General features: G+C 27.1%; 1 protein-coding gene across 1 annotated transcript in view; it reads right to left on the bottom strand.

Moving 5' to 3' along the window:
• LOC107448584 (cell adhesion molecule Dscam1) overlaps window positions 1–17,228 on the bottom strand; it is a 104,815-nt gene extending 87,587 nt beyond the window's left edge. Inside the window, exons 1-2 of the mRNA XM_021146874.4 lie at window positions 16,798–17,228; window positions 6,373–6,553 (exon numbers count right to left, since the gene is read on the bottom strand). Of these exons, the coding sequence (XP_021002533.4) occupies window positions 6,373–6,472 (100 nt within the window). The 5' untranslated portion in view covers window positions 6,473–6,553; window positions 16,798–17,228. The remainder of the gene's footprint in view (window positions 1–6,372; window positions 6,554–16,797) is intronic.
• Between the last annotated feature and the right edge of the window lie 2,297 nt (window positions 17,229–19,525).

The raw sequence follows: 19,525 nt of genomic DNA on the forward strand, positions 1-19,525 counted from the left end.
AAAAAATTATGGAATCGTCATCGATCTGTAATTTTCGAGATATTAAAAAGCAAGCAAAAAGTATCATTATCATTCAGAGGTAATCATACTCGATATGTATGTTTACAATCCTTATCAAAACAAATGGAAATTAATTATCGGAAACTAATATATAATAAAAACAATATCGACCCACATCAAAATAAAAAACATCTTACTTATTTTTTGGAATAGTGCGTAGTCATTAAGAATTTAAGATGATACTGTTAACTGCTTAAATATTTCCTATTATTTTCCAGACTTCAAAAATTCCAGTATTATTTCTTACTGGATAACTGGTTGTTGAGAGCTTTTATCAAAATTTCCAATATGGTTTCATACAGGTTTAAAAATTTCCAGTATTGGGCCACTTTTTTTAAAGTTTTCTTTTACCGGATTTTACCTTTCGGTTATAACCAAGTTTTAACTTTTCAGTATTGCTATACTGGTTCTGGTATCTTTTTTGCTGGCTTTTGATACTGATATTTAAATTTTTTTTCTAATTTCGTTGCCACTCATGCATCATTAGATGACCTCTATAGTGATTGAATGTTGTTTTGCAACGAACTTGTGAGAAACGGTTGGAATTTCACAGATAAAATTTTAATAGTAATAATAATTATAAAAAACTGACCGTAGGTATCATATTTAATAAAATACTCTTCAGCTTGTGAAAATAACTCAGTCGAGAAAATTCTGATAATTTCAAATCTTTTTGATGCAGTCAATTATTTTCTCAAGAAATTCAAACAACGTTTATTTTTAATCATTAAACTGTTTTTTTCTCCTGTACATCATTTTCTTCATTTATTTTAAAGTATAATAATATTCTCAGAAGAACCAATTCTCAATATGGTGTTGTTGTTTTTTTTCTTCTAAAGTTTAGAACTGTTAATGAGAATCAAGCGATATTCTGCCAATAAATTAAATTTTTAATTTCAAATTTTTATTAAGATAAAATAATGCTATCAATTTTTTTTATAATTGATCAGAAAAGTTGAATATATTCTTTGGTTCTCAGCGTAGAATTCAATAAAATGCTGACATAAAAAAAGTTTAAGTGTTTCAATTGGATTTAGTCGTGGTTCTATTCTCTTTTCTTTTTAATGCTTTCACTGAATCCTATCAGTGCTTACGTTACAAATAAACAATTCATATTCACATATGCGTTATTCACATAAGAACTGATACGATTTTTTCACATACACATTTATTTCATAACCCCGGAAAGTAAATAGCTGATTTAAATAAGTATAAATTAAAAATAAAGTTGTGCATTTCTAATCTTGACAATTTTAGTTTTAAGTTAATAACAATACATTTTTGAATGCTCGAGTTATAAATGTCGACTCAAAGTCCTAATTAAATTCAAGACAATATGTGATATGTACTGATGAAATTAATAATAGCTTCTTACTATGTTAAGATATGAGACTAAAATAAGCCAACCATGGAACAAAAGACATTCTTTCAAGGCATTATGACATTTTGAGTACGTATAGCGAATCTGAAAATTAATCATCAGTCTCCTTAAATAGTACACATAAAACAATCCTTGCTTTATTAATAATAAAGTGTATGCATATTATTAAATAAATTTAAATATTAATAGAATTGTAAAAGCAAAATAAGCGTCATAGCAAAAGCAATGAATATCCGACTATATTACTCACTCTTCTAAATTTTTAAAGCCTAATAAGCAATTTATATTGTAATGTTCGGTTTGATTTACCTTTATTTCAAAACTATTTCAGAATGCTAAAATAAATTCAAATAATAAGAAAAAAACTAATCCTTCTCTTTTACTTATGTTTTTAGAAATGAAGATTAATTTAATGCATTATTTAAGCTTCAGTTAGTTTATTATATGCTTTTAAGAGCATATCTATCCTTTTAAGGCTCTTATTTAATCGAAAATGGTAATTTAATGATCCATAATGCACTCTACTTAGGATCGAAAATTTCTCATTTTTCAATTCAATTGCAGTGGTTCATTTCTAGGTTAGGATAAAAAAAAATCTATTTAAAATATTATTTTAAATTTCATACATTGCCATAGTAACATTTTGAAAATGAAAGCTTTCATTAAAATGATGTATTTAAAATAAACTCGCATAGTTTCAATACTTGAATTCATTTGGATAAGTAATATCCGTAATTATTCGATTCCTCATTTCGAATTAAACCAGGTTTATTAAATTATTGTTTTTAACCATCTATTTGTTCAAGAGGAACACAACTATATCTGTGCATCCATGTATTGAAATAAAATGTTAAAATATGTGGGCATTATAAAGTGAACGTGATCTGCGATTTGAAAGATTCATAGAATGTTCTGTGGTCAAAAAAATTAAATAAGGAAAAGCACATTGTGATTAAAATTATGCACAGTTATTAAAATTTTACCATTTACTGGGATTTTATTACTAAATTCGTATTGCAATCAATATCACTAACATTATAACAAGTAGATATTGGACTAATCTTAATTGCCTTCTGGTGCCAATTTGATCCCTCATTCAAAAATAAATGATTTTTTTTATGCTGAATTTGGTTAAAGTTACAATATGCAAGAGTATTTAAATATTAAATTTTCCCCGTTGTTTTTGTTATTAACATGACAGTATAAAAGATTTGTGTAATACTGTATTACAGAAAATTTTTTTCACCGAAGTAAGAGAAAATTCGACAGTCACATGAAATCAAACAAAAATTACGAATAGAGATTAGCACATAAAATTTTTCAAGGTGAGTTCCGTCATTAGTTAAACCTTAACGCGCACGAATACAGAAACCGCATGACGTGAATAAGACAAAAAACATTCTCAAATTGGTTTCTAGAATTTTTCATGGCTATCAGAAGTTTTGCTTGGTGATGTTTAAAAGGATGTTTATTTTTAAGAGACAGAATCTATGTATTACGGGATATCTGATGAGCAAAGAAATAATACATAGCTATTCAACAAATGCAAACATGAATTCATTATGTCTGATTAGGATGACAAAGGATTCTTTGAAGACAGTCCAAGCATTGAGGGCAGCAATGTCAAAAAAACGCTTGCCATCTACCAATTTAGCACCTTGAAGAATAATTCCTACTCTAAGAAAAAAAGTACGATCAAAACTCTCTGAATAGGGTAAGATTTGAAATATTTCTGGTTCTATAGAAACACCAAAACATTCAGTAATTTTTACAGAAGTGCTCTGGCTATGATTTTGGTAAAATTAACAGTGAAATATGTTTTTTTAACATGAGATAAAATTCAGTATATGTGATAAAATTTGAACATTTTATTACGATTCCGTGGAGCATGGCGTGAAAACCTTTTATTTGGTTTTAATTTACTTTTCAGTTTTGTATTTTTTAATTAAATGTGTAGTACTAAGGACTGTAATTTTTAAAACCACAATTCTTGGTAAACTGTTACCTGATGAACATAAAAATTTCCCCATAAAAGGTTCTCGAATATCATATGTTTTGGTTTTTATTACCAGCCACGTATTTTTCCTGTACCTACCAGAAATGCTATTACTATACCATTGGATATTTTTTCTGGAATTTCTTTTCAATCTAGCATCTAGTATGCTGCCTATGCTACATTTTGTACTATTTCAAAACGTTACAGCTTCCACTCTATACTGTAATCAGCAAACACATTTGTGTAATTACTATTTAAGTTTATGGCATTTTTATTTTATTTTTCATCTATATAGTAAGTTTTCTGTTGTAATTTCGCAGTGTGAAAAATAAACGTCACGGCGAAGAAGAAAGAATTAAAATAGAAGGGCATTTTCTCATGTCCATACATACTATCTCACAAATTAGAGTTTAAGTTCACACTCAAAAAAATCATCTGCAAGTTTTTTAGAGTTTTTAAAAATAAGTCAGTAGTCCTGCCATGCCCAGAGTTTAGGTTTAATTCCATAATTAGAGCAATGCACTTTTAAAAAAAATTTATAACTCAGTTGGCCTTTTTTGAACTTGTACAAATAAAGATGTTCAACCAATTTTTCTTAAAACTATATTCAGTTGGGAAAAAATCTTAGTTACGTTGCTTGTGTAGAGCGATAAATTTGTATTTTGATCTACATGACAATGATCGTTAATCAACAGTTCTTTCCTGTAAATGATTCAAACAAATATAACAGTTTAGAATCAGCATATCCTTGGTTTCAGGGGCAATAACGAATTCGTAATAAAAAAATACATCAACTATGTTATTTTAGGCATTGAATCTAAGATACTATACAGTTTAATGGAAAATATTGCGTGATATTTATTTTAACATGTTGGTTTCTAATCTCTGTTCTATAAACCATCTTTACGAAAATTACTGTTTTTAAAATTAGAAAACAAATATGAAGCTTCAGAAATTAACACTTTTCTTATGAGGACCAAAATGGACTCATTTGGTTGATTTAAGTATTTCTTTGATTATTTAATTCAGAAAACAACAGAAAGACATTCGAAACAGCTTACTTGGAGAAAAATTAGGAAAAGTGAAAAAAAATAAATACTATGGTTTTGCTGTTTACGTATATTTTTTAAAATAGCATAAGAAATCCTAATGAATCATCAAAAAGACTCCAATGTCGCTGGTAAAACGATAACTCAAAGTAGGTTTTGACGAATCACATCCAAATTATGAACTAACACTTAGTGAACTTCCACATTGCAATGTAAATATTATTGTTAGAGGTTTATGATAGTTCATTATAAATCAATACAATATTATTTCTATTAAAAAATTAGTAAAAAGGCAGTCTTATAATTGGATCAAAAAATGTATAAGAAAATAATATCACATTTGATATAAACCTAACATAAACTACCCTTTATTCTCCAAATAATAAATTTATATTTGATAATTTGCGGTTTGTTTGAAGCATTTCGCATTAGTGTGTTGAAATATATGATGATGTATTCGTAGAAATATTCTCATTAAGGTAATCCCGAAATTTTCCTACAGTCAGCATAGTATCTGTTAAAACAAATCATGATGGTTAAATTTTCTTTTTTCGATGACGTTTGATTACGTTAAACAATTTCTTGCAGCCCAGTCATTATCAAAATCTCTGAGTAAAAGAGGGTACAAACCAATTTTGCTTGGCTTTTTTATGATGTAACTAGCAAAACTACTACACGAATGGTCAAACCCCAAGTATATTACTTAAAATATACTTGGATAATACATCACCAAGGTAAATGTTTTCATTTTTCTGTAAAGAAACTGTAATGGAGTGATTTTCTTATCAGCTTTAACCCTTTTCCGTCTTGGTATGTGTGAGATTTCTTCTCTAAATAAAAGTAAAGTTATATTTACTAAAACTAACTCAGCTTCATGTTTCGATGCACCAATCTGCCCCAGTGCGAAGATTGAAATCAGGACTTGAAACCGTCTTCGAGATTCAACAAGTTAGAAGAAAGCCAAAATTCACGATGAAATTTGCATCTAGAAACGTCCAATACTACAATCATTTGGAATTACTTATTTACAAATTAAAATATTTTTGCTTATTTTTTTTGCACTTAATGTGAGAATGCATTTCTTAAATTAAATTGAAAGATTATTTTGTGTTTGGCTTCGCAATAGTCCGAGCACTTATTTTTTTAAAAATCCTGGTTGACCAGGAGGAAATTTAAAACATCAAAGACTGAGAAGTGAGTAAGTGATTTGACTTTAAACTGCATTTTTTTCGATTTATCATCATTTTCGTTATGAAGAAACCCTAAATCTTCATGAAAAATTGACAGTGAACTAACTAACTTACCCTACTCGTACATCCAAGGGTGAACACTACCAAAATTGTTAAATTAAGGGATCAGGTTGCGCCCACCTGCTTCCTTATCTCGATGTTATTCGCACAAATACTCTGTAAAAAATGCTGAATCAAATTATGATAAATAGATCCGACTGTCAGGGTGCCAGTGCACTTTACCGTAAAATCTATTGTGGTATATGTTGCGGAACAAGACACTGATATACCGTAATAATTTTCGCAAAATCACTGAATCACTCTTATTAAATAAATCTTACAGTAAATTTTACGGTATAGTATTAAGCTGCAAAAAAATGTAAAAAAAATTTCACCCAAAATGCCGGTAACTTATACTATAATTTGATCCGAAATTTTTTACAGTGATAATATTATAACTTATTAAAGATTTATGACTTAACATTTAGTGTAATTATAATATTTATATAATTTTATAATATATTATCTTATAGTTTAAAAATAAGATTTATAGAACTTTCAACATTGCATTTCTAAATCTTTTTATACATGATAGATAGTGAAGTGTTTGGCGACTTTTGCCTTCTTATATTATATAAATAAACAAATTTGACTTACTTTCAGCAAATCCATAAAGGAACAAAATGTTAAAGATGGGGTGGAGGAGCATGACACGCTTTGCCCTCTGCTGAACACACAATAAAGATTTCGGGAGCATTCCGGACACATTAAGATCACTTTTCGCAAAAGAGTAGATTTAGTATTCTTTCCACAGCTCAGGAAATATCAAACAAAGCCCCTACAAAAGATTAAGCATCCAGATCACGTACAGGAATAGTCTTTTCTTTAAGCTCTTCTTCCACAAAAAAAGAATAGGTGGTCAATAGAATGCCGTGTCAAAAAAAGTCAAGTATTGCTTGGCTGAAATCAGACGTGAAGGATCGAAAAGTAGGAAAAAGATTTAATTTCTTTCGTTCGAAAAGTTGTTTGGCTTTTTTTGAGGCTGGGAATTTTTAACTTCTGATTTCATTAGGTATACAAATGACTGGAATAGCAGTACAACGTAAGATATTTCCTTAATTACTTTTGAATACGTGTTTAATGCTTACATTATAATTAGTTTATTTCTGAATACAAATTTGAGAGCAAGTTTTTGAAAAGTTGCTACATTTTTTTCACTGTCGTGAATATTTTTTTTTACCGTTTGATTTCATTAGATATGCAAATGACTTCAATAAATATACAATGCACGTTATTTTTTTTTCGTTTAATATTTACTTTTTGAATAACTTTTCAATGTTTATCGATTGTAATTATTTTTTTAAAATTAACGGTACTAGAAAAAACATGCTCGATTTTTTTTTACAATTTTATTTTGGCTAGAATTTTTGTAAATTTCTGATGCCGTTATGTATGCAAATGATTTGAATGATAATACAATGCAAAATACTCCTTTCATTTTTTGTATAACAAGTTAAAGCTTATAATGTAATTACGCTTTTTAAACAGCAAACAGAAAGTGAAATCATGAAAAAAAATTATACTTACTGCACTTTTAAACTCTGAAAGTTTTTAGCTAATAATTTTATACAATATACAACTGTACTTGACTGTATAATGTACAATACTGTTTCATATTTTTTTCACTATATAGTCTTAAACTATAAAGCTAATATAATATTATTCTTTTCTGAATAGTGAATTGAAAGTAAATTTAACAAAAATTCCATATGAAATGGAAAGAAAATGTAACAAAAAGCACTTTTTTTACTAGAAAGTTCTGATTTCTTTAGATTTACGAATGACTATAATAGACTAGAATAATAGCACAACATCAGGTACTTTTCTCATTTTCTTTTTATTTATTTTTAACAGATGATTGATTAGATTGTAATTAATTCTTCTCTAAATCACATAGAGAAAAATAAATGCTCACTACTGTAAAATAAAAATCCATTTCCGAGAATCTTAAAGATATCTCTGTTTATTTTAAAACATTGGTATCCTCCAAATTACGAGGACATTTTAAAATGACTGAGATTTTACTTAAGTATTAAAGTAATACTAATTAAAGTCTTGGAGATATATAAGTTTATCTTAGTAAACACATCATTTCTTTTAATAACTACCCAGATTTTAAATTAATATCTAGGCTCAATAAAGCATAGAACAAAACATAATTTTGTAATATAAATAGTTCGAAAATTAATTTTCTACATGACTTAAATTAAAACACATTGAAAATAAAATCAGCTTTGCAGTTTATATAACAGAGAATAAGAAATGTTGCGTTTCGTTGATTCTAATTTGCTCCAAAGTTATTTGTATTTAAAGCAAGGAAATAAATTGCAAAATATTATAAGAGCATACTAAAAGATTAAATCACAAAGAATCTGGAAAAATGATAAATAATTGTTAGATCAGACACTTTAATTATTTTTAATAATACCTTTATTCCTCAGTTAATAACGTAAAAATAAAAATTCATGCATCACTATTTATAATAATTAAATAAGTGTTGAAGTACTTAGTTAAATAATAATTATAATCCTTTTATACAGAATAATGTGTCAGAAAGTAACAATGATGTGCTTATAAAGAATAATTTAAGAATTACATTCTATTGTAAAAGCTAAATTTTATTCATATTTTGCGTATTTCACGATTTAAAATTACAGATGTTAAAATAATTCTTTTACTTACAATGATAGTAAAATAAATGGTATTTGATACTTTTTGAAATGTATAGAGAGTTTTGAAATAATAAAGAGCAATTTCTATTTAGTAATGAAAATTTTTAAACGCAAGCTGTTTGCAATAAATATCTTAAGCTTTGATTAATAACTTCAAAACGCAATAACCTTTTAGGATTCAATGCGTGCAGTTATAGTTTACTTAAAAAAATGCAAAATTTCCTTCATTGCCAAAAGATTAGACTAGCAAGTGTTCTAATATAAATTGAATAGATTGAAAATTAAATTTTAAATAATTAGAAAGAGCAACCAATTAAAGTTAAATTATAATTTAAAAATTTTCTACCAAAATTTTTCTTCCATTTGAATATATAATCATTACTTGATTTGCTACAAACTTTCATCTGGCACATATACATGGTAATTAAAAAACTGTGATTAAATTTGCAAAACAAAAAGAACAAAATATCATAAAGAAACACGTGGTTGCAAACGCTATATGGAGCTACAGAAAGTTGTTTCAAACTACATTTCAATCATGAGGTAAATAAAAAAAAATATTCCACAAATTTCCTTTTGATGGTGTTACCACAAATCTGCTCCAATTTGTTGGAACAGATGGAGGTGTCCGAAATGCATTTGATAAATTTGACGAGATAACATAAGTCCACACAACGTTGATGTTACCCGTGTCTCCATAACTTTGTTTCTAGGTAAAACTTTGGGCCTTCATGTAGTTTTTCGATGTAAATACAAAAGAAAACGAGTAAAAACAAAATGGTGTTGAATGATGTTTATGTATTACCTTTTCTGTATCGCACGTGTTTCCGAAACTTCAGTCAAGGCTTTGGAGTTTTCAGTCTTTGTATTGGTCGTAAATATGTAATATGCGGGGAAACACACACTGAGACAAAAGTATGATCAAAACTATGGGAATAGGGAAACATGCACTATGTTTCTGACTCTATGGGAACTCTAAAAATCGCGGTCTTTTTTACCGAAGACCTTTAATGATAAAAAATGTTTTTCTTAATAATTAAAAGATTTTTCAATGATTTCATAATTAATAATTATCTATTTTTTAATGATTGATCAATTTGTAAAAATGATTTTTTTCAAAAATTGATACTAAAATAATGCTTTTAAACTGAGCTTAAAGTTCGTTAAATTTGGTAAAATTTTGTAACTTCATTAGGATACTTTACAACATGGCATAAAATCACTTTATTTGGTTAAGTTTAGTTTTTAGTTCTGTATTTTTCACTTAATGTGTGGTAATACGAACTATAATTTTAAAGACCAGAATTTTCGGTATACCGTTAAAATAGGAACAAAAATATACCAAATGAATGGCTTGAATACCGCATATTTTAGTTAACATAATCAGAAATATTATTACATTTCGACAAGAAATGTCATTACTATATAGTACGATAATTTTAGCAGAGCATTTTCGACCTGAAGCAAATTGATTCTTAAAACGTCTTTTATGTACAACTTGTAAGGTTGCTGATAACGTATGTTATTTTTTATATGTTGATATGTTATTTTTTTATTTCAATTTATAAGCCTCCTGAACATTTCATTAAATTACATTGGAACGGATACCTTTAAAATGACTGTATTTTTCGAATGAAAACATCCATTTTTGTTCAAAGGGGCAAAATTTGAATAAATGTACCAGTGAACCTATCAAACATGAAAATTTATTATTTGAAATTATTTTAATTTTAAATTTAATGCAAAGAAATAGTCTTGTGAAAATAGGTATTTTGTGTAATATAACACGGAGAAGCAATTTTGTTTTTGATTTTGATTTCTGTTGCTTGAGATTTTGTAAGAAATTTTAGATACTTTCATATCGCTGATTTAAAGTCTGCAATCAATTTTCCTCCTAATCTACTGTTCTTTAGATGAAATTTTTAATCTATTTCTGTTCGATTGTACCTGTTTAAAAACGATGTACATAGCAGGGGCCAAGTAAATGTTGCGACAAACTTAGGTCGTATCACGAGGATTAAGATGTCATAGGAACCCTTACTCGGAAATGTCTTTATACGAAATTAAAGATGTGTTTCTATAATGTACTGCTTCTCTTGCGCTTCTGAACAGTTCAAAGTTATAACCTGCTTCTTAGTGTACTTCTGAACAGTTCATAAAAGGAAAACGACCATAGTCATGCACGACGACATTTTCGGGTATGGGTTTCTATTTGATTTTAATCCTCATGATGCGCCCTAACTCACACATAGCTGCTTGTTAGTTAAATTTTTTAATAATATTTAAATTCCTGTTAAGCTTTCATCTCTTAAGCTTGAATTTAAACTTCAAAAATACAGTGAAAATGAATTAATTTAAATCTAAAACATTATAATAGAATTAGCTTACTTGGAGTTCTCACGCATAACGAGTATTATTTTCCCTTCCAAAAATACCAATGTGTTGTTGGCATGCTATTTCTTATCCCCAGAAGTAATCATGAATTAGTCGAGACATTGCAGTTGTCAGTGAATTGAATTTATTTATAGAATGATTTGATGTCTTTTGTTAAAATAGGTATGCATGTTTTTAATTGAGAAATTGGGATAATTTCAGTGCATGATCTGTTGTCTTCCGTTAAAATAGGTATGCATATTGTTAATTGAGCAATAATTACATTTTATTTTTTAAATCTCTGTGAACTGTGTTAAGTGATTTTAACCAGCATAATTTTTTATCCGTTTCCGCTTTATTAAACCTTGTTCGATTTCGCTTTTATGTTATCTCTGTGTCTTACCTTTTTTTGAATAGCAAGCTTGTTTTATTTTAAAAAAAGAAGTGTGCATGTAATTCTTAATCAAGGATACTTGCTTTGTGTCGTGGAAATACCTTTACTGGCACTTGTGTGATTCTTACTTTGATATAATTATAGATTTTAACTCCACTTCATGCAAAATGTGGTGGAGGCAAGCACAAAATATTGTAATAGAATATTCTTACTGTTGCGGAACACTTAGTGGCATACCACTTTTGTGTAAAGTAAAAACCTGGTTGTTACTGCCGATAAATCAGAACAATGGTAAGATAGTTAACTATAAATACTACAAGATGGGATAATCTACAAAATTAAAACCCCATGCAAGGTTCTATCGAATACTAGCTCATACAAGTAAGGGGAAATTTATCAAGGATTCAACCCCTTGCTTGATTTTTTGTGCTTAGCTGCGGACGCCACTGCATAGCTTGCAGTGGCGACGCGTGCACACTATTTGGTCTACTAACGCGTCGCCATTGCTTGTGTTGCTATGGCGAGCACTGCTGTTTAATAATTTGAAAATAATATTTTTCTTGATTTATTAAACATCATCGGTCACCGTAGCAACTCATATAATAATGACGGGTGTGCGTTGTATGTTCTTGAACAAAATATAAATGAAATTCATTAAAATTGGATAAAATTTTACCGCTAGAGAATTTTAATGAGTGACCCTCTGTCCGCTTGGTGTTTTTGAAAACTTTTGTTTTCGATTGCATAAAGCCTAGTAATTTTATAATTCATTTGTCAGTATTAACATCAAACAGATTGCTTTCAGTTTTATTCTATTTAGCCACTTTCTTTTTAGCAATCTATTACAACTAAGTTATTTAACTAGCGAAGTCATTTGGACACCTATTTGACACTGTATTGTCAGTGAAACAAAAGATGAGGGCAATGTTATTTAATACAAAAAATAAATTTAAAAGCAGGCACTTGTGCAAATTTTAATATTTAAATTCGGATGGAAAAAAAGTTCATTAATCTGTGTAATGAATACTACTAAATAATACTTTCGAAAATAGATTGTTGGTTGATTTATCTATAAGTGCGTAGCATTTATTTTAAAAGTTTAATAATTGTATTTAAAAAAAACGTAAAAATATTTATTTTAAATTTCGCAAAATAATATGCAATAGATAAAAAAATGATTTTGTCTAAATTTAAATTATAATAAATTTTTATTTCCACAGATTTTTATTTAAAAAGAATATTTCTTTAAAATACGTAAAATTTATATCTTGTTAATATAACTGTTTTACCTTTACTTAGTTTACGACAAAATCGGTTCCGCAAGTTAAGCTCCCTTAGTGAGTAAACGACAAAATCACCTCAGTTTAAAGAAATTGGAATATAATATAATACTACGAATATCATCGGTTCAACATCGATTTTTTTATAAGAAAAGCTTACGATGTAAAAGTCAGTCACCCTTCTTGCGTGACCATGATAAATGCTTTATCAACTGCAATAGAAAAAAAGAATTCTTAATGCAGCGGTGCTTTGTTTCATCGTTTTTGAATACAAAAATATATTAAAACCTTGCAGGGAAAACAGGGTGATCTCGACCTGCTTTGTAGAGGGCATTGCTACCGAATGTATAGTGGGAGAATAAAAATAATATTTACCTTGAATAATTTTAAAAACCCGTGAATAGCCTATTTTGCTTTACTCTGCATAACTTCACGCGGTGACATCATATATTCTAAATAATTAATGCACCAATGCAAAATCAGACATAAAATAATTTTTTCTCTAATAAGCTTTTCTTATTTTTTCAATGGCTTTAGATTCCTTACTCTTAAAATATAGGGGAAAGCGGTAGCTGGGGAATAAGGTCTCCGTCAATTATCAAGAAAACGATCCAAAGTTTGGACACCTTAATGTTAATTTTATTTCGTGCGCATTTCGCTACTTATCAAGATTTTTTAAGCGAATAAAAGATAACCTGTATTTTAATAATTGTTTATTATGTTTTATTATTTTATTTAATTTTCGTCTAAACAATTTTGTATCATAGCGTAAAAATATACATAATTTAAAAGAAAGTAATTTTATATGGAAAAATATAAAATATGTACAAAATAGATTTAAGGTTTGAGAAATAAACTTTTAAAAATGTTGTACATTTGAAATTCAATTTGGATACAACTTTTAAAAATTCGTTATTTCAAGCACTATTCGACCGATTTCGTTTAAATTTTGCATAATGATATTTGAAACTGCATTATTTATTTCGTTGTAATATTTGATATATTTCTAAATTTCTATTTGCTATAATTCTAAATGTTTTCGATTGTTTTATGTAGAATAACAAAAAAAATAAATAGCTGTTAAATTTAATTTTTTGTCCAGTCATTTTTTAAAAATGAATTTTATTGTTTCATGCAAAAAAATTTCACTTTATTTGAAAAGTTCGCAAGATATAGTGAAATACACGGAGAGAAAAATAAAAATTAGAATTAGAAGTCTAACTTTAGCTACCTTTAACCAACCATATTACTATTTTTTAAATTAATATTCATTATGACTGAAACACCAAAAGTTCCCACTTTATTTAAATACAAAATGATCTTTAACAGATCTTTGAGTTAACTCCTTGAGTTTTTTTTCTAATTTTAATAAAAAAATAAGATAGTTTTAAACTGAAAAGTTTGTGTCTAAATTCATTATTCTACTCAGTGTTTAATGGAAAACAATACATAATTTTCAAGACAATATAATAAACGATAATATTTTTAAAATATTAATCCATTGAAAGCTTTTTCTCTTTTTAAACATTTTAAAAAATGAGTATAATATGAAATTCAGGACTATAAAATTGCTTCTCTTTCATCCCATCGTAAAGAAAATAATTCCTGATTCTCGGAAAACTGATATTCAAGCTTTCACTGAAATCTTCTTTATTTTTTTCTTGGAAATATATCTAAAACCTTCTTTAAAAGAGAGATACATTACATATTTTCGCCGAAAAAAATTCGATTAATATGCGAATTTAAGTAGCCAAGCCGAGATGTAGTATTGTATAGCATATTTTTTCGATATTAGCATTTGTGCATAAAATAAATATTGAAAGTAAATTGATGATGTCGTTTCAGGAAATTGCTTGGAGATACATCTTGTATTTAAAATTAGTTTATTTCAGTTTGGTTGTGATATTTTGGAATTCAGATTGGGAAAAAAGATTGTTGCTGAAAATGTTGACTGTTCTTGGAGTGGAAAGAACAAGATGCTAACAATTAGAAAAGCCAATATTTCCTGAAAAGAATTTTCTTGAAAAAATTTGAATACGAAAGTATTGAGATCTGCGCAGAGAAATTTCATAATAAGTAGTGGCTGTTATTTCCACGATGCTAAGACAGATAAATAATGTGTCAAATGATCTACCCTTTTTTAAAAGAAAATTATGAATAAAAGTCATTAATTTCTCGTCTTTTCTTTCAAATACGCAACGTGATTTGTCACAGATATTATTTTTGTACTCGCTATAAAAAAATTCGAGTAAAATTATGGCGTAAAGTACCGGCACTTTGAATGCATCATTTATATACTCAGTTTTGCCGTAAAACTCTTTTTTACCGTGAAATATTACACTGTAAATTTTGCAGTAATATTTATTTAATTGTTCTGATTCAATGATTTTAGAGATTTATCATTGTGTCATGTTTCTTGTTCCGTTACATGTTCTGGTGAAAATGAATTTAAGTGCCGGTACTTTTAACCGTAAGATGATCCAAAATTTTTAACAGTGTGGTATATAAATTAGAATAAAATAAAAAATAAAAAAATAATTATTCCTTTTGTATTCTTTTCTGTACAGGGGAAGTAAGTCATTTAGAACTTACTTTACTTCGTTAAAATTATACATAGATACGTATGTATTAATGTTACTTTCAACGATATTTTGTTTCTAACAAGAGAAAGTACTTAAACCAATCAAATAAATTATTTTTATTCTGGAAATTTTAGGACATTAAAATTCCGAATATATATATATATGTATATATATTAGAAAATGGCAGATTTTATTTTGAAATGACATACGCACTATTATATGAACTATATGAATCACTATATATCATGTAACTTCGTATGATATGGACAACTCCAAAAACTTGTCGAATCCACTAAGAGTGTTTGCCTATGTTTTATTTTATATTCATTATATTCGGAAATTAAGGGAAATTTTAGTTTAAAAACGAAATTACAAAATTAAAACATGAAAAAAATTACGTATTTTTTTCGCAAGAATGAACGTATTTTCTTGTAATAAAGAAATATTTACCGCAATCATCTTCTTATATTTCTTTTTTCATTAAATCAAGAATGAGTGTATTTTTGAGTATTAATAAAATATTTACAATAGTCATTTTTTTACATTTATTTCAATTAAATCAATTGATGACGTGTAAGAGTTTGTGTTAAACGTTAGTAACAAAAAAAAATTGGAAAAAAAAGAACATTAATTTCTCTGAAATGGTTCTCAGTGATATTATTATCTAGGGATAAAACTTTATGACTGAAATAAACATATTCTATATTTTCTGTTAACTTAAAGTATGTTTTAAATTTTTTTTATTGAAATTCAAGAAAATGGATAGTGCTTTTACATTGAACTATAGCTCAGTTACGCTTAAAAAATTGTCAAACTAAAGTTCTTGAACCATTGTTGGATAAGGGACTTTTATTAACCTGTAATATTTATAGAAACTAGCTCATCAACTAGTATCAAACACAACAGTCTGACACTGAGAAAAAAATATGGTTAAATCTACTAGGATAAGATAAAATTTAGCGTATTTCTTCGGGAGCCCTTAAAAGCTCGGAAACTTTCTCGAAGTGCTTTGGTAATAAATTTAGATAGATATTTCATCAAACTATGGTTTTACGAAATGATAAAAATTGGTAAATGTGGTAAAATTTGGTAATTTCAGCATAATACTTTTAAAGTGGGTTTAAAAAAAATTTTTTTTGGTAAATTTTATTTGTACTAAATGTGAAACAGTAAGAAATATAATTTTGAAAACCAAAATTCACCCTGTTATTATTGAAATTTGTCTTTTACCCTGTCCAAAACCTTTTCCTCATGAACGGAAAAAATATCAAGACAAATATTTTTAATACCGTATACATTGGTCACATTAACCAAAATTACGCTGCTGTTTTTTTTCCCTTTTCTTTAAAAAAAAAATTTAATCTCCATGCATGTTTGGTTATTTTTTCCAGAATTTTTTTCTCCGAGCATGTATGAAGTTCCATTGCTATAAATATTGATTTTCATTTCAATACAACAAATATTAATAGAAAAATAAAAAACAACATAATAAATTATTTTTACTTTTTATACTCTTTACTGTATTATATCAAATTCTAATATGCCTAATCTAGCCTAAGAATTAATATTTATAATACACTTAAAATAAATTGTAGTGGGAAGCAAATGAAAAGAAGGATAGTTTTACTGAACATTTAAAACAAAATCTAATTTAAATGTGAAAATTAAAACTAAATTTCATAAACATGAACAAGTGTAACTTATGCTTAAGAATTTCTTACTTGCTTTTCTTTATTTATCTTCTGAGAATGAGAAACCCTTTGTGTCGATATTAAATCTGAAACTTTTCATGAGAAATGTTAGTCCACATAATCCAAGTTTAAATTTTCATGCACAGTCCATAAGTAGAAGAGAATTTTGTTTTATTTTTTGTTTTGTTTATATTTCAACTATTTATTTCATTCCGTAATTAGTATATTGTATTGCAATTATTTATCTGTATCGTATTGAGGAAATTAAATACTCATAAATATTTTTGTCAAATCCAAGTTCTTTTTTTTCTAGAATCAAAGATTGCAGTAAATTTTTACGAAACAACACAGACAAGAATAACGTCAACCATGAAACATGCGTAACTTTACAAGATTCGTTTAGAATATTTCATCTCATATCCTTGCTTCTGATCTTTGCAAGAACTAAAAGCAACTCTACCTCACTTCGAAATTCGCTCTTACACTTCTCTTTCCCGTTAAACTCATGACGTCACTAAACTTGTCGAGCATGCGCAGTTTTGCAGTCTCTTAGGATGAGCATGTTTAAAACATTTGATGAGATAAGATCCTGACACGCTTCCAGCGGAAGCAAATAGTTTTATGACAGAATTTATTTCAGAATATATTTTTCAGCATTTTAGGCTTATATGTCTTTACTTTTATCGAAGGAGTTTTTTTATTTTTTTTATATTTCCGACATTCATATGGTTTACATGAAATGAAATACACTTTAATAAAATAAAAATGTCAAAATTTTTAAATATAATGTAAAACAAAGTTTATCTGGCGAAGAAAATATTTAAATAAAATTATTTCTGTTGATGTGTTTAATAAGCTTAAAATTTTCTACTAATATTTGATATTCCTCCTTCGTAGAAAAACCTAAAACAAACTCATATTTTTAATTAATAATGTCTATTTATTTACTATATAACCAAGTTATTTTATAAAGTGATAGGTAATTGTCTTTAAAAATAATCAGCATAAGTAGTATTTATACTCATGAATTTATGATATTTCTGCAATATTTTTTTATTGAATATCTTGTATCTTAGATATAATACAATAAAGGTACTTGGTGTAATTAAATTCATTTTTCCTGATTTATGAAAAAAAATAAAGGATTAAGTCTTAAATTTGAAGCATTTCATAAGTACATCTTATAAAATATACATGAACTTTTTTATGATGTATGATTCTATTAGCTAATTAAAACCACTTTAAAAATTTTGCTGTAATTAAGAAATGAAATTTTCCATGTAAACATATTCTCCGAACAATAAAAAATGAAGTACAAAATAAATGCATTAAAATAATTGCTAAAATTAATTGCTTTTTAAATATTTAAAATCTTTAAAATATTACCTATAAATTTTTAAAATATTCCGCAATTTCAAGCGGCAGGATATTGAAGTAATGTGATAAATAGTTAATGAATGATGCCTTACAATGAAATTGAAAAGTTCCGTATTTACGTTTATTCATTTCATCGATTTAAAGCACATACCATTTGTAAAAGACATATTTATTATCTTAAACTTGATTATTGTGACCCAATGCATCAAAAAAGTTCATGCTGGGACTAAAAAAGTAAATAAAAATTAAAAACGTTAATTTTTTCTTATTTATGCGAAACTAAATTGTTTAATCGTAATTTTAAATGCAGTTCTAGAAAATTTTATTAGCTTATACTATAAAATATCGTTATGTTATATGAGAATGAATTCTAATAACTCATTATTTAAAAGTAAAAATCACTTTTTGAAAATTCAGCTATGATTAAAAGATTAAAATTTCAGTGGGGATATAGTGTCGAAATGATAAAATATAGAGTATAAGCGATGTGCAGCATGCAACTTGTTAAAATTATTCCCTTTGTCAGTATGAAAATTTCAAAGTATTCTAAAACTCTGAAGGCATTTGTTTTACTCGTCGTAATTTAAAGCACATACCGTCGTAATTTAAATCACATATTAGTAAAAGATAATTATTTTCTAAACTTGATTATTGAAACCTATTTCATCGCAGCTCATTCAAGTAGTATAAAAGTAAATAAAAATTAAAAACGTCAATCGAAATCATCAACCTTCAAACCTAAAACTATATAGTTTAGTTTTAGTTTTAAATGCAGTTTTGAAAAAAAAGGTAATAAGCATGTACTATAAAATATGCTGATAACATCAACAATTCTAACAACTCATATTTAACGAAAGACAATTATTAAAATTTCAGTTATAATTAAAATATGAAAATTTCCATTTGGACATCTTGTCCAACTAATAAAAAAAGCGTCATTAAGCAAATTTAAAAATGAGCATTGAGTAACTTGTTAATATTATTTACTTTTTGAGTACATACACTTTCAAAAAATTCCAAAATTTTTTGGACATAATGATGATGGAAAGTCATATGAAGTAAATTAATGATGTGATGCGTTACAATGAAATTGAAATTTTACATCCTTTCATTTTTCTTCCAACACAATTTAAAGCACATGCTATTTGTAAAAAAGATAATTATTTTTATAAACATGGTTACTGAGACCCATTGCATCAAAACTCATTCAATTAAATATATTTTTTACAGGAATTTTAGCACCTTATGGGGGGGGGGATATAAAATAATTAACAACCTTTATTTCAAAGATTTTTTGTTGTTTCATGCAAGACTTTTCTATGCAAATGAAGAAGGTCTTTCCTCGTTTCAATAATTAAAAAAAAAGAAGAGGAATTTTAAT

Source organism: Parasteatoda tepidariorum, chromosome 10, assembly GCF_982258835.1.
Source record: "Parasteatoda tepidariorum strain Cologne lab strain chromosome 10, Ptep-v5.0, whole genome shotgun sequence".
Lineage (NCBI taxonomy): Eukaryota > Metazoa > Arthropoda > Arachnida > Araneae > Theridiidae > Parasteatoda > Parasteatoda tepidariorum.